Source organism: Schistocerca gregaria, chromosome 4, assembly GCF_023897955.1.
Source record: "Schistocerca gregaria isolate iqSchGreg1 chromosome 4, iqSchGreg1.2, whole genome shotgun sequence".
In the NCBI taxonomy this organism is placed as follows: domain Eukaryota; kingdom Metazoa; phylum Arthropoda; class Insecta; order Orthoptera; family Acrididae; genus Schistocerca; species Schistocerca gregaria.
Genome location: NC_064923.1, coordinates 746262653 through 746278719, shown reverse-complemented (window position 1 = coordinate 746278719; position 16067 = coordinate 746262653). Strand labels below are relative to the sequence as shown.

The 16067-nt window shown below is 42.0% G+C and overlaps 1 protein-coding gene across 1 annotated transcript in view; it reads right to left on the bottom strand.

The window, feature by feature from the left end:
* Positions 1-16067, bottom strand: part of LOC126267899 (uncharacterized) — a 182012-nt gene that overhangs the window by 148192 nt on the left and 17753 nt on the right. Inside the window, exon 2 of the mRNA XM_049973210.1 lies at positions 963-1066. Within this exon, the coding sequence (XP_049829167.1) occupies positions 963-1066 (104 nt within the window). The remainder of the gene's footprint in view (positions 1-962; positions 1067-16067) is intronic.

Below are 16067 nucleotides of genomic sequence, written 5' to 3'. Positions count from 1 at the left end.
CCTAAGGATACCACACACATCCATGCCCGAGGCAGGATTCGTACATGCGACCGTAGCGTTCGCGCGGTTCCAGACAGAAGCGCCTAGAACCGCTCGGCCACTACGGCCCGCAAAACGGAATGACCATATAAAATTAATCGTCGGTAAAGCAGATGCCAGACTGAGATTCATTGGAATAATCTTAAGGAAATGCAGTTCGAAAACAAAGGAAGTAGGTAGGTTACAGTACAATTGTTCGCCCGCTGCTTGAATACTGCTCACCGGTGTGGGATCCGTACCAGATGCGGTTGATAGAAGAGAGAGAGAAGATCCAACGGAGAGGAGCGTGCTTCGTTACAGGATCATTTAGTAATCGCGAAAGCGTTACGGAGATGACGGATAAACTCCAATGGAAGACTCTGCGAGAGAGACGCTTAGTAGCTCGGTACGGCCTTTTGTTGAAGTTTCGAAAACATACCTTCACCGACGAGTCAAGCAGTATAATGCTCCCTCCTACCTATATCTCGCGAAGAGACCATGAGGATAAAATCAGAGAGATTAGAGCCCACACAGAGGCATACCGACAATCCTTCTTTCCTCGAGCAATACGATACTGGAAGAGAAGGAAGAACCGATAGAGGTACTCAAAGTACCCTCCGCCACACACCGTCAGGTTAGTTTCATGCAGATCTCAACATTTCTACGGAACCACAGTACACCAATTTTATCAAATTTGTATATGAACGTGTAATGCAATGTATTACTTTATGCACAGAGCTTATCCACACATACAGATGATTCACTTCTGGTGGTAAGACACGTTGCCCCGTTCTGCAGAATGCAACTACTTTGCGGCTGACAGTTGTCAGGGCGCCCGAGGGAATACCAGCAAGTGGGCGCCCGGCCGCTGCCGCCGCGGAGCTACCTCAAGTTGCCCTGTAGGGCAGGCAGCGCCTCGCGCCAATGAGCGGTAAGTAACTCACGGCCCAAGTTGGTTTCGGTGCCCGCGGCAGAGTTAACTCGTGGCGCGCCAGCGGCGCCTGGAATGTCGGGCCCGGCTCCCAGCCTCCGGTCCAGCCCAGTCTACCTGAGTTGTTATACAGCCCGGTCTAGCTAGGACTGTCTATCAAGACGGTGACCACAACTCTTGACCTACCACAGCGCTGGATATCGAGGGCATTTTCTTACTGTTTATGTTTCTTCTCTGTACTGTGTGGTCTGTTGCTATAATCCCTCGAAACACTTCGCCATATAAGATACACTTTAACTAATGTTCAAGTTAAAGCTGACTTTAATTAGAGCCTGGACTAAACGACTGAACGTCCCGTTTAGTTGTCAGTTACTGTTGTCTCTTCATCAGTCAGGTTTCATTCTCAGAATGGATTAATGCAAGCACGGGATATTAAAACAGTAATAGCATAAAGACGGTGATTATTTATTCTACATCTACATATATACACCAAGCGGTGTGTGGTGGAGGGCAAAATTCGCGCCAAAATCATATTCCCCCCCTCTGTTCCACTCGCGCGAGGGAAAAACGACTGTCTGAACGCCTCAGTACGAGCTCTAATTTGCCTTGTCTTTGAATGGCGATCATTGCGCGATTTGAAAGTTGGTGGTAATAATATATGCTCTAAATCATAAGTGTGTCCCACTTCAAACTTTCTATGAGATTTGTAACGCTCTCGCGATGGGTAAATGTACGAGTCACAAATCTTGCCGCTCTTCTTTGGATCTTCTCAATCTCTTGAACCAGACCCAACTAGTATGAGTCCCATACAGACTAACAATACCCTAAGACTGGACGAACTAAAGTATTGTAAGCAATTTCCTTTGTTCAAGGACTGCATCGCTTCAGGATTCTACAAACATACCGCAGTCTAGAGTTCGCCTTACCCGTTACTTGTGTAATCTGATCGTTCCATTTGAGACCAGTTCGAATAGTCATACCCAGATACTTGACGGATATTACAGCTTCCAAAGACTGGGTATTTGTTTTGTACTCGTACATTAATGGGATTTTCGCTTTGCTACACGCATTAGGTTACGCTTACTAATGCTGAGAGATAACTACCAGTCATTACACCACGCATTTATTTTCTGCAAATCCTCACTGACTTGTTCGAAACTTTCGTGGGATACTACTTTCCAGTAGACTATAGTATCATCGGCAAACAGTCGAATGCTGCTGTCAATACCACCAACCAGATCATTTATGTAAATCGTAAAAAGCAGCGGACCTATTACGCTGCTCTGGGTCACATCTGAAATTATGCTTGTTTCTGTTGAAGTCTCCCCATCCAGGACGACATACTGCTCTCTATCTGTTAGAAAACATTCTATCCAACCGCATATGTCATCGGATAGACCGTAAGCGAGCACTTTTATGAGCAAGCGACGGTGCGGAACTGAGTCGAACGCCTTTCGAAGCATCGACCTGGTAGCCAGTATCTAGAGCCTGTTGTATATCATGCACAAAGAGGGCCAGCTGTGTCTCGCATGACCGCTGTTTCCTAACACCGTGCTGGTCTAAGCAGATGAGCTCCTCAGAGTCTAGGGAGGTCACTATGTCTGAACACAAAATATGTTCAGTGATTCTACAACAAATCTATATGAGTGAAATTGGCCGGTAATTATTTGCATCCGATTTTATACCCTTTTTATAGATTGCTATGAGCTGTGCCTTCTTCCAGTCCCGTGGAACTTTCCTCTGTTCCAATGATCTCTGATAGATAAGATTTGTGCTATATTTGTAGCATAGTCAACATAAAATCTTACGGGGATACCGTCTGGGTCAGATGCCTTCCTGGAGTCTAAGGATCTCACTGTTTCACAATCCCAGATACACTAAACACTATGTTAGCCATCCTTGCGTTTCTTCGACAATTGAAATGGGGCATGGTGCTACTGTCCCTTATCGTAAACGAGTTTTTGAAAACTAGGTTTAGAATTTCGGCCTTCTGTTTATCATCATCCGTTACATTACCCGTACAGTCAGCTAGAGAAGGTATTGAATCATTTGTAGCATTCATAGATTTTACGTACGACCAACATTTTTGTGGGTTATTTTTAGAATCTGCAGATTAAATATTGCTTTCAAATTCGTTAATAGAATCTCTTATTGGCCTTTTGACAGCTGCTTTCATTTCTCATAATTTTTGTTTGTCAGCGGGCTAGTGACTACGTTTAAAACGACTGTGCTAAATTCTGTGTTTTCTCTGAAACTTCCTAATATGTTTGTTGAACCAAGATGGATCCTTTTTCCTCCCCTATATTTTTGCTAGGCACATATTTTTCTAGCACATGGTGGACAATACTTTTAAATTTCGACCAAAGATGCTCAATATCTTTGTGTCTCGCAGTGAACGCTTGAAGCTCACTATCAAGACATTCATTAATTATACTTTTATTCGCTTTTCCAAACATGAGAATTCTACGCTGTTTGTTTTTTAACTTCCTCAAAAATATCAGGTCTATTTGTCGCCAAAATATCTAATATGTTCCCATCTCGACTTGGATTTCTAACCAATTGCTCAAGGTTGTATGTTGAGAATAGCTTTACACGAGTCTTTGCTTCCGCCCCCTGTGATAAACGTGTAATCAGGTGGAGACAAAATCAGAAGCAAGTAGTAGTGAAATGTCGAAGGATTCCGGTATAGTGGACAGTAGTATATCAACAGAGCTGGGAAGTCGTAATGCAGTGTCGTCACCAATCATGGAGACGCCCAGACGGGATGAGTGTAAACTTATGCCCGACCTGTCTATCGTGGACATGCTCAAAACAATATTGAATGATTACAAACAATTAAGGAAAGATATTAAGTGCCAAAGAGAAGATATTAGTCGATTAATAGATAACCAGGAATTATTATTGCAAGGTAACAAAGAATTAAAGGAAGAGATTAAGCGATCGGTAGAGCCTGATAACAAACAGTTAAAGGAAGATATTGAGCTATCGGTAGAACAGATAAATGAACGACTCGATAAAAATATTGACGAGACTAATGAGGCTCCAAAAAGGCGGGCTGAATCAAGTCATCAAAGAATAAATTAAGTTACCATTCCACTTGAGGAGAACGTTCGTAGAATCTGATGTCAAAGTAGTGAAGGAAGAACTTACGAAAAGGGTGGAGGTTTATGACGAGCATTTCGAACAATTAGATGAGGAAGTGAAACACTGTAAACGCAGATATCAAAGGAACTTTTGCTACGATATTGGTCGCGACGGATGCAAAATGAAGTACACAACAGTCTGTACCAAGGCAGAAGGTTTGAGACAGGGTGTGACCTGAAATTAAAGAAATTTTTTCAAGATTATTATGAGAGGAACCACCGACGACAGAAGCAACAGTGTCCCCGACCATAAGTAAACTGCCGACAGGAGTTAATGATGAGTTACTAGTAACCCCTAGAGATGACGCAGAGGCAATGAAGTCAGCCTCAGGACAGTTGGACATGTTGTATGAGTCACGTGTAATAGCGGGAGGAGAAGGTAATAGCATCCTGTCAAGGAGCTACGAACCCAATACAGATGACCATTCAAACGATCATGATAGACATAATGGACGACATAGGAATAATAATAATCACAGGAGGCATTACGGTGGTTCCTGTCGCGATGGTGATCATAGAGACGACCGTGGCAGCTACGAATATCAGAATTCAAGGCACTGTGCATCGAATGACCAGATGCAAAACTGGAAACATAGCAAGTGGAAAGAGTGTATAACATATTTCGAAGATGCATACCTCATGCCATGAGGGCAAACACCATGTGGAAAACATTAGCCATACCATAGTGAGCAAGATTAGTGACTGATTGTCCTGATGACATGTGGAAACTGTACACATCTCAGCTGCTATTCTCCTTAAGTACAGACATTAATTCCTGATTATTATGAGGTTTTATGAGGATACTCTAATCGAGTGAGATTTAACTAGATTGTGTTCCCACCACTTGCAATATCATTTTTTTTCTCTTTTCACTTTCTATCTGTTTAATCTAGATTATATGTATTACATTTCTTCTTGTATATACAGTGATATGGTTTGAGTGATTATTAGTGTCTATAGGTTGTGCTACCCAAAATATTTTCATTTAAAAGTTTCTTACTACTTCCTCCTTAATGGGTACTATTATTTTTTGTACCATTCACTTAGTAACTAAATTTAACTTAGTGGACATCCATATATTCTTTTGTTATTAGCTTGTGTGTTTTATTATGTCATATAGAACATTGTAATGTTTACAGTAGTAGTAACGGACTATGGATAAGTTGAATACGCACTGCGAGGACAATCTGTTTCACGTACGCCGATGGACGGATTACCGCGAGGCGAGTGTGGCGAGCTGACGACTATCCTGCACGTCTTCCAGTCGGCGCACCATCGATGCTACAGTCAACCCCCACCTCTTTCATTGCAAAGAACGCTCCCTTCTGATGCAGTGTTGTGAGAATTGAAATATTTTTTTTCCTATGTTTTTGACGGCGTAGTGCTGATGGAGGTTCTTTAGTTTTTGCCTAAGAGTGCCACCGGTGATATTGTCTACTTGGAGTAGCAGTGAACGCGTATGTTTTCTACTATTTTTTTTTATCTCCTTCTTTCAGGCACCAGTGTATCATATCTAACCTATAGTATTTGTAATTGTAAACTTTCTATTTCAGGGACTTAATATTCTTGTGTCTTCTTGTATGAAATCTTTGTTTATCCACTTTATTATAACTGTGTTTTGCTATACAGGCTGCACTGTACGCAGGGTTCTTTTATTATGTAAATTTTAGCGTATTTGACAATTGTTCCTTATGTTTCCATGATTGTGAGTAACTCACATCTGGTTCACAATGTAGCAATGAGTCTATGCCCGTGGGATGGGGCAATGTACCCCCTTCCCTTACACCATCTCTTTAACCCCCTGCAGTAGGGAATTATCTAGATTTCGACATTCTCTTCGACAATTCGAAAACTTTTTCGTGTGGGAATGTAAGCGTACCGGTACTGTCACATCGCTGGCTTGGTTGCGGATATCTTTGCGGGCAGCCGCGTCTGTAGAGACTCGAGCGCTGGACACTGTACTGTTATGTTGTTTAGTGTGTAGCTCTGCATGTGAGAGGCGTTGTTAGTATGGAAGTTGAAGTGTCGTTACAAGTGCTATTACAGTAAAGTGATAAAATATGGAAATGATTCAGAGGAAAGTGCGTAAAGAAGTAATTTAAAAATGAGCAGTGTCGCTGATAACGTATTTGTGTATCCCCTCGCTGTGTGGCGTACCGTATAGTATTAGTCATACGCGCCGTGTTTGGTCTTTCAGAATGAACTAATGTGAATCAGCAAACATTAGTTACCACAAAAGAGTGCAGTCAAGTGCCAGTGTTTTGTAGCGAGCGTGAGGACGTGCGTTCGATCAACGCGTTTCTGCAATATCAACAATCACTCGCGCCGATTACGAGCATGTTCGTACAAGTGAGAACTGAGATCTGAAAAATTAACTTTACGGACAGAGTTGTATCATTACTAGTGTCAAGGAGGACTGGTACCAAAAGGAATCTGTGTATGCGTGGCGCGCGTAACAACTTTCGTTCGATCATTCGGCTTTCGCATCATCAACAATCATCCGCGCCGTGTTCGGTACGCGTACGCTCGACCAAGTGATACTGTGGACAGATAATCATCAAGACTGTCAGTTGCGATAAACATTTACGACTCAGAGTGTAAGCAGTGCAACCTGTGGTTTCCATATCGCCTCAGAATATAGATGTTCGTACCAGACGTAGAACAATGTTGCGCTTAACGCTTAGTGGCTCCTCTAAACCCGTTTGCATATTTACATAGATTATTTCAGGCAAGCCAGCAGCCGTGTGGAGCAGAACAGTACGACCGCCGCGGTATTATCAGGTACTTGGTTGGACAGGGCGCACGGTCGAAATGACAACCAGATAAAGGTACCCCCACCCATTACTACTCCTGGGCGTGTTACGCATTGAGGAAACGATCGATTTGGTGTTGAAGGACTGGGTGTTGAAAATGTTTGAAAGAGCTGACGACGTAGGCGTATCGGAGGAAAGAGAGTCATACTGTTAAAATGAAGATTTAACTGTGACGAAGTTTTGTGAACGGTGAGTGTGCCATTTCCTGAATACTAACGAAAATAAAATGCGGAAAGGAGTAAGTTAATGCTTTAACCGGTTTAAACAACATCCAAATGATTTTATGTGGTAGTTTTCCACAGTGCATGAGACGCACATTCACCATTTCATACCAGGTGCGAAATAATAACTAGAGTATCTGTTGAAAGCCGGCAGCCTTGCATTGCATAAAATTAATTTCATCCACCGGAAAAGTGCTTTTCTTGGATACAAATTTGATTCTTACTAGCCATACCTTTCAATGGATAAAGCGACAACTACTCAAATTTCTTCTCGGCCAAAAGCATGAAAACACCTGAAAAGACAGCCGGTGCGAGGGAAAAGAAGCCGGTGCACAAGCTCACAAACAAACTTAACCATTGGAAAAACTACGGGAATTGAAGTACTATGTTGTTGGAACTACTACCCTGTGTCATATTCGGCATTCTCTTGATTTAACTTCTATACAAACATAGAGATATTTGTGAATCGAAAATAAAGCCAATAAGAGGATTATGACAGCTGTAAATTAGTGGTCTGCAGATCTTTCAGAACCACAACGCAGGTATGAAGTCTACTGTGGTCGAAGTACTGTGCCTAAAATAGGTCCAAGTTGAAAAATACATCTATTTTTACCCAGAATCCCAGCCTTTATCTGTCAGGCAGTAAATGTTTCACCATTCCCTCCTAATTGTGTTTTATTAGACAAGATTCGGGGCGGGAGGGGGGGAGGTCACGTGTTTCATTAACTTCTGATTATACGCCGTCAATTAAAAAAAAAAAAGAAATTGAGTGTTGCTCGGAAGGTGCTGACACTAATGTTGACTGTGCAGCTACCTCGGGGCTAGCAAGAAAAGTGCGCTCAAACCCACAAGCCATAGTCGAATGTTGTCATTGACAAATGTGAGCCATGGCTTCTCAGGCGGCCTCACGTTCAGTAAGATTTAGGGAATGGGTTGCTTCGCAGTGTAACATCCTCTTCCTAATGAATGCCACCTGCAACAGCGTCCATGATGTTGGAGCCTTGTGATGTATTAATGGGATGTGGAACTGTTTATTTTTTTCTTGTTTTGACCTGCTATCTTGGTTGTAGGTCAGTCAAAGCGACCCTCTTAACCCATGTTTCACAATCATCTCAACAGACAGTCTGATAACCTGTCTCATCTGCGTCATGTGTTTTAATTGTATCACATTAGGAAAAGTAAGAAAGAGCATTCTTCAATGTTGAACCCATACTGTTGTCTCACAGTTTTTTGGGTCCGTTCATAATGAAACTCATTTCTTGGGGTTTCTGAAGAGCATAAATCACATTACAACGTTGCATTTATAAACAAAAACGACGTCATTCAGAGTGTCTACACCTACACATACATCTAAATGATTACGCTATATTTAAGTGCCTGACATAGGGCTCTTGGAACCACCTTCAGACTACCATTCCATTATTTAACGACGCGTGGGATAAATGAACACTTCAATCTTCTGTACGAGCTCTGATTTCTCTTATTTTATTACGAAGATCACTTCTCCATGTGTAGGTTGGCGACAGTGAAATATTTTCAGGTTCAGGGGAGGAAGCTGGTGACTGAAACTGGGTGAAATTATCTCGATTCAATGAATAACACCTTTGTTTTAATGAACGTCACCTCAGATCGCTTGTTATATATGTCACAATCTCTCCCCTCTTTTCCAATAACACGAAACGAACTGCCCTTCTTTGGACTTTGTCGAGGTCCTACTGCTTCACTTGAAAATTACAATGGAATATCGGAAAGAGGATGAAGGTCATTATAGTATTGTCCCATCACCGACTGTCCATGGCAAGAAAAAAATTTCACATGGCTATCTGCAAACTTTTATTATTCTAATGTTACTTTTGCGCTCTCTGTACGAGTGGTATGAATATTCACAGATGTCTCCCTGAATGCGGGTTCTCTGATTCTCTGAGTTGCTTTTCGCATAGTATTGAATGGGTTCCTACCCGGTAAGATTTAGTATCGCTTTCATCATGCTTTCTCATTAGATAAATGTTTGATATGTCCTCCTTTGTGTACACTTGATGCCTCCCCTTATGTAATCCACTCCACTGCGGATGTATCACTGAGAAGTGTTTCGAGGTCAATATGTCCTGCAGGCAAACTTCCCATACAACTAAATATATGCTCGTTGTTTTGTCTACATACAAATGCACTTCACATCCCCAAAAACTGCTACATCCAGGTGTCTATTGCACTATCATGCAAAAGTGTCAATTTCTGTACCAAACAGTGCGAAAAAATTAATGTTTCTACCGTGTTCAGAACGTATACAATAAACCTCTTGTGTGATTTTATCATATATTTTATGACCGTCGGCACCTGTTGGTTACGTCATCCTTACCGACAGAAAGTGGTGCTAATTGCTGGCTATAAATAACAGAAAAAACCATTATGGTGCGACAACATTGAAGGTATCTGCTTTTCGGCACATTTCATCAATACATTAAGGGGACGTTAGACTCTCAATTCCAAAGAAGCGTGCATGTAAATAAACACATGTACCTGTGCTGCTCTGTGTAACGAGTATTTTTGTAAGTATGCCCACAGACTGGAATGACACACATCTTGTGCAGCTCTTTTACCGAATAGTTAGCAAGACGAGTGACATTTCTCACTGCGTGTGCGGCATCCAACCACACACTACGCCACGGAAGTTCGGTTCTCTGCAGTTAAACCTCGGCGTTCTGATACTCTTACTTCTGTCTTGGTTCTGGCATGCGACATGGTCGGCGTTTGCCAATCGCTGTGTTGCTTTCACTTTATGTTGCTGCCATTGTTCGTGAGATCGCTATACGCTTTTAGCTTAAGCAACACTTTGCAATTACGATAGGCTCCATTCATTCTGGACGAACCTGTATTTCCGTTTTACGTAGAGTAGATCTTTCACTTTCCTTTATCCCGATTGATACAGGAACTTGGTTTTCGTGGATACGTTTGAGTGGTATGCCCACGTCTATTCGGGTAGCCATACATTTTATCATCCACCATGATCATAAAAGGCTCTGAACCCCCCCCCCCCCCCCCTCATTCGGTAACCAGTCACACCTACTCCATACCACCATTATTTTATATATGCTGTAAAGTGATTTATTTTTTGTACTCAATTAGGACTTCATTGTTGATAAACAATCTTCAACGTACATCTGATTCTCTGTAAAAGGAGCGACTTTTGCAGCAAAGCAACTTATTGGGAAATCTGGTGTCCATATAACTGTTTTTTCGTTCCTGAGTCCATTACCCATTAGGGCAGTCGGGTAGAATCTAGTACCGCCCTACCATTCCATCTCCTCACCGTCATCAACATAGTCCCTAAATGAACTATGGAATGCGAAAGACTTTTTATGGACCTTACATTTTTTAAATGACTAAAGATAAATTATATTCTGTTTTTGTACGTGTTTTATTAAACCACAAACTAATGAGTCACTGAGGCAACTGGTATTTCTATTTCTCAGAACCTTTTTTCTTAGAATGAGGAAACAGTCCTCCAACCATGCTACCTACAGCCCCTTCTCAGATGAGAAAGTCAACCGTCCACTAGTTATAAAACAAGCTTCGTTTCCACCACTTCTCTCGCCAGCGACCCTTGCCACACCCGTACACCAAACCTCCATTTAAAATCAACCAAGTTAAAGTACGTGCACTATATTTACTAGAATGAAATTTTCACTCTACAGTGGAGTGTGCACTGATATGAAACTTTCTGGCAGATTAAAACTGTGTGCCGGACCGGGACTCGAACTCGGGACCTTTGCCTTTCGCGGGCAAGTGCCCTGGGAAGACTGGAAGGTAGGAGACGAGGTACTGGCGAAATTACAGCTGTGAGGACGGGGCGTGAGTCGTGCTTGGGTAGCTCTGTTGGTAGAGCACTTGCCTGCGAAAGGCAAAGGTCCCGAGTTAGAGTCTCGGTCTGGCACACAGTTTTAATCTGCCAGGAAGTTTCACTATACTTACTGTTCGTAAGTCACGTGATTGCTAGACTACTTACTTTTGAATTGGCAGAAACTGGAAGACCGTCAATACTTTCTGTATGATGACTGCCACTAATAGTAATAATAATACCGTATAGGCTCACTGTGTAGTTGTGTTGTGCTGTCGATGACTTCGTTTTATCTGTTGTGAAGTGAATAATGAAGCAATTTCTGGTCCACTGTGGGAACTTCCTACACCTTCGACATATTTCAGCACATGTGACGTATGTCTCAATTTTACTGTCATAGATGCATAACACAGGGTACAAAGTGTGTATGCAGTGGGTGAACTATGTGTGGAGGATGTTCACACATTCGTTTCACAATCTGTAAGCTTCACCACATTGTGTCAACTGTTAGTCCTAACACTGAAAAAATGAAAATACTGGTAATGTAGTAATCTGTATTAGAGTTTACGAACAGTAATGATCTTTTAGAAATAGTTGTTTTGTCGTCAAAATCCCATCAAACACTTCTTTGAATTGCTAAGAAATATAATTTGACTCCTCAGGGAGTTATTATCCTTAGATTGGAAACCATTTATCTATTGTCACAAGTATTGTTACAAGTACCTGACTGCCCCAAGGGGTAATGGAATCAGGAAGGTTGGGAGCGAACTGCGCTAGATGCTCAGTGTGGAGTAAGCATTCTATTGCGAGAAAGTGTCGTGAATAACGACCTTGATGGGCGAGGAACTTCTTCGTCTCTCTTTCTAGCACATATTAACTGTAAAAAAAGCACAGCAAAGTGAAATCCACGTTTCACCATGGCTTACCCAGTGCTGCAGGACACAGAGTTGCTTGTTTCATAAAGCTGTCAGCGGCTAAAAATTAAACATCACTCATTACTCGTTACTGAGATCCCAGTTAACAGTGCGCCAGCTCAGAGTACATGATACCATATCGTGAAAAGTCATGAAATGCTTCCGTCTGATATGTGGTTGACCCAAAATCGTATAACATGCTACACTTACGTTTCAATAGGAACAAATATAATGTTTGTCGGTCAGTGATGATACGTACATAGTTGCGCTATTCTGTTCAGTTATTTCGATTACGAGGAGAGAACGTCTTGCCTCAAGTAACAATGGGACGTCATATTCTTCGTTATTGCCATCTCGTATTCACCCTTTTATTTACAACTAATTAGTTAAACTACCATAATCACTGTAATTGAAACGAAATTCCCACGTATATTACATGACAAAAATGCAATGAAAATTACATCTACAACTACATACATACTCCGCAATCCACCATACGGTGCGTGGCGGAGGGTACCTCGTACCACAACTAGCATCTTCTCTCCTTGTTCCACTCCCAAACAGAACGAGGGAAAAATGACTGCCTATACAGCTCTGTACGAGCCCTAATCTCTCTTATCTTATCTTTGTGGTCTTTCAGCGAAATATAAGTAAGCAGCAGTAAAATTGTACTGCAGTCAGCCTCAAATGCTGGTTCTCAAAATTTCCTCAGTAGCGATTCGCGTAAAGAAAGCCTCCTTTTCTCCAGAGTTCCTGAAGCATTTCCGTAACACACGCGTGATGATCAAACCTACCAGTAACAAATCCTCCCTCAATCCGACCTGATAGGGATCCCAGACGCTCGGGCAGTACTCAAGAATTGGTCGTATTAGTGTTTTATAAGCGGTCTCCTTTACAGATGAACCACATCTTCCCAAAATTCTACCAATGAACCGAAGACGACTTTCCGCCTTCCCCACAACTGCCATTACATGCTTGTCCCACTTCATATCACTCTGCAATGTTACGCCCAAATATTTAATCGATGTGACTGTGCCAAGCGCTACACTACTAATGGAGTATTCAAACATTACATGATTCTTTTTCCTATTCATCTGCATTAATTTACATTTATCTATATTTAGAGTTAGCTGCCATTCCTTACACCAATCGCAAATTATGACCAAGTCATCTTGTATCCTCCTACAGTCATTCAACGACAACACCTTCCTGTACGCCACAGCATCATCAGCAAACAGCCGCATTTTGTTATCCACCCTATCCATGAACACTCACCATCGAGGACAACGTACTGGGTTCTACTACTTAAGAAGTCTTCTAGTCACTCACATACGTGGGAACCAAACCCATATGCTCGTACCTTAGTTAGGAGTCTGCAGCGGGGCACCGAGTAAAACGCTTTCCGGAAGTCAAGGAACATGGTATCCGTCTGATACCCATCCATGGTTCGCAAGATATCATGTGAAAAAAGGACGAGTTGCGTTTCGCAGGAGCGATGCTTTCTAAAGCCGTGCTGATGCATTGACAGCAACTTCTCTGTCTCAAGGAAATTCATTATATTCGAACTGAGAATATGTTCGAGAATTCTGCAACAATTCCAATTTTAAGGATATTGGTCTGTAGTTTTGAGGATCCGTCCTTCTACCCTTCTTATATACAGGCGTCACCTGCGCTTTTCTCCTGTCCCTCGGGACATTACGTCGGGCAAGAGATTCGCGATAAATACAAGCTAAGTAAGGAGCCAATGCTGTAGAGTTCTCTTTGTAAAACCGAATTGGAAATCCATCAGGACCTGGTGATTTATTTATTTTCAACCAATTCAGCTGCTTCACAACCCCAGGGATGTCTTTCACTATGTCCTCCATACGGGAATCTGTACGAAACTCAAACGGCGGTATGTTTGTACGATCTACCTGCGTAAATGAGTTCTCAAATGCTAAATTTAAAATTTCAACTTTCGTTTTGCTGTCTTCCGTTGCCAGGCCAGACTGATCAGTGAGTGACTGGATGGAAGCCTTCGACCCGCTTACCGATTTTACGTAAGACCAGAATTTCCTTGGGTTTTCATCAAGATCTTTTGCTAAGGTATGGCGGTGGTAGTGGTTGTATGCTTCTCGCATCGCTCTTTTTACAGCAGCACGAATCTCTACTAACTTTGGCCTGTCCTCATTTTCCCGATCTTTCTTGTACCGCGAATGCAACTGTCTTTGCTTCCTGAGCATTCTCCGAATTTCGCTGTTAAACCACGGTGGGTCTTTTCCGTCCGTAACCCACTTTTCGGCACAAACTTCTCCACTGCATGATTTATAATGTGTTTAAAATTTGCCCATAATTCTTCTACGTCCATCGTACCGGAAGTAAATGAAGTCGATTCATTTACTAAGTGGGATGCTAACAACTGATTATCTGCTCTTTCTAGTAAGAATACTCTCCTAGCCTTCTTGACCGACTTTTTAACTTTCGTAACCATAGTCGCAATGACAACATCATGATCACCAATCCCTGTCTCAACACTGACACCGTCGATGAGATCTGATCTGATCGTGGCTACCAGATCTAAAATATTTCCAATACGCTTAGGCTGTCGATTTAGCTGCTGAAGACAGTTTTCGGATAATGTGTTCAAAAGTAATTCACACGACGGCTTGTCTGTACCACTTATAATGAATCTATAGACATCTCAGTCTATACTAGGTAAGTTGAAGTCGCCTCCGACTAATATAGCATGATCTTGGTACTTCTGCGATACGGAGTGTATACTCATTTTGAATGATTCTAGAACTGTCACGGTGGAACCTGGTGGCCGGTAATAACACTCAACCATTAACTTTATTTCTCCTAGCCCTGTTAAACGTGTCCAGATAACTTCACAATCACACTCTAATTCTACCTCAGTAGACACAATATTTTTGTCAGCTGCAATGAAGACACCACCTCATACGGTGTCTAATCTGTCTTTCCGATACACCATCCAACCGTAACTAAATATTTCAGAACTTCCTATCTCAGGGTTCAGCCTGGTCTCAGTCCCGAGAATAATTTGTGTGCCACACGCTTCCTGGAGGGCAGTAAATTCAGGAACTTTATTCCGGAAACTCTGAAAATTTACTGATAATATCTTGATAGCTGAAGTGTCTTTACACTGAGCGCGTCCTAATTCCCCTGTCTGCACGTCGACTGGTGAGTGTTCATCAAGACACCTCGCACTACTGCCTAGCCAAAAAAAAAAAAAAAAAATCATGTGCACGCCACAAGTACTCTGCTACCAGAGTAGCCGCTTCCTTTGTGTAGTGCACCCCTGACCTATCTAGGGGCGTCCTACAATTCCCCACCGAATAGCGCAAGTCTAGAAATCTGCAGCCGAGACCGTCACAGGGTCGACGAAGGCTCTGGTTGAGACGCTCCACTCGGCCCTACTCAAAGAACCCGATCCACTCTGGGAACGAGTGGAAAAAATTAAAACAAATGCGTAGTCTACACTATTTAAGGGCCACTTTCATTAAATCCCTTTGTGATAAATGAACTAGAATATCCCTTTTGTCTATTCTGATAAAAATAAATGTTACATTTCTGCTATTAGTATTTCATTATTCAGATACATAAATGATGAAATAAATTATCCAGTCCCGGTAATCGCCAAGCACATCCGTTCATTCCTTTTTCCCCCCTAGCCACGTTGACACTCTACATCATCTACACGTAAATCTACGTGGATACACAGGAAATGGCACTCAAATGCCTGGCAGAGGATTTATTGATTCATCTCCACTACAGTTTTCTTTTATTTCAGTCTCCAAGAAAGTGGGGAAAAAACGGACACTTACATACTTCTGTGCTAACTCTTATATTCCTTATTTTATTATGACAATCGTTCCTCTCTGTGAAGGTCAGCGTCAACAAAATATTTTCGCATTCGAAGGAGAAAGCAGGTGATTGAAATTTTATTAGAAGATCCCGCCTCGCCCAGAAGCGCCTTTGTCTTAATGATGACCACTCAAATCTTCTGTCATGTCCCTGACACTCCCTCCTCTATTTTTCGATAATACAACACGTAAGCCCATCCTTGAACTTTTTCGATGTACTCCATTAATGCTATTTGGTAAGGATCCCACAAACGCAGTCTTTGCTTCGCCGCCCCCATAATATTTTCTGTTTGTTCTTTCCAATTCAAGTTGTTCGTAAATGTAATTCC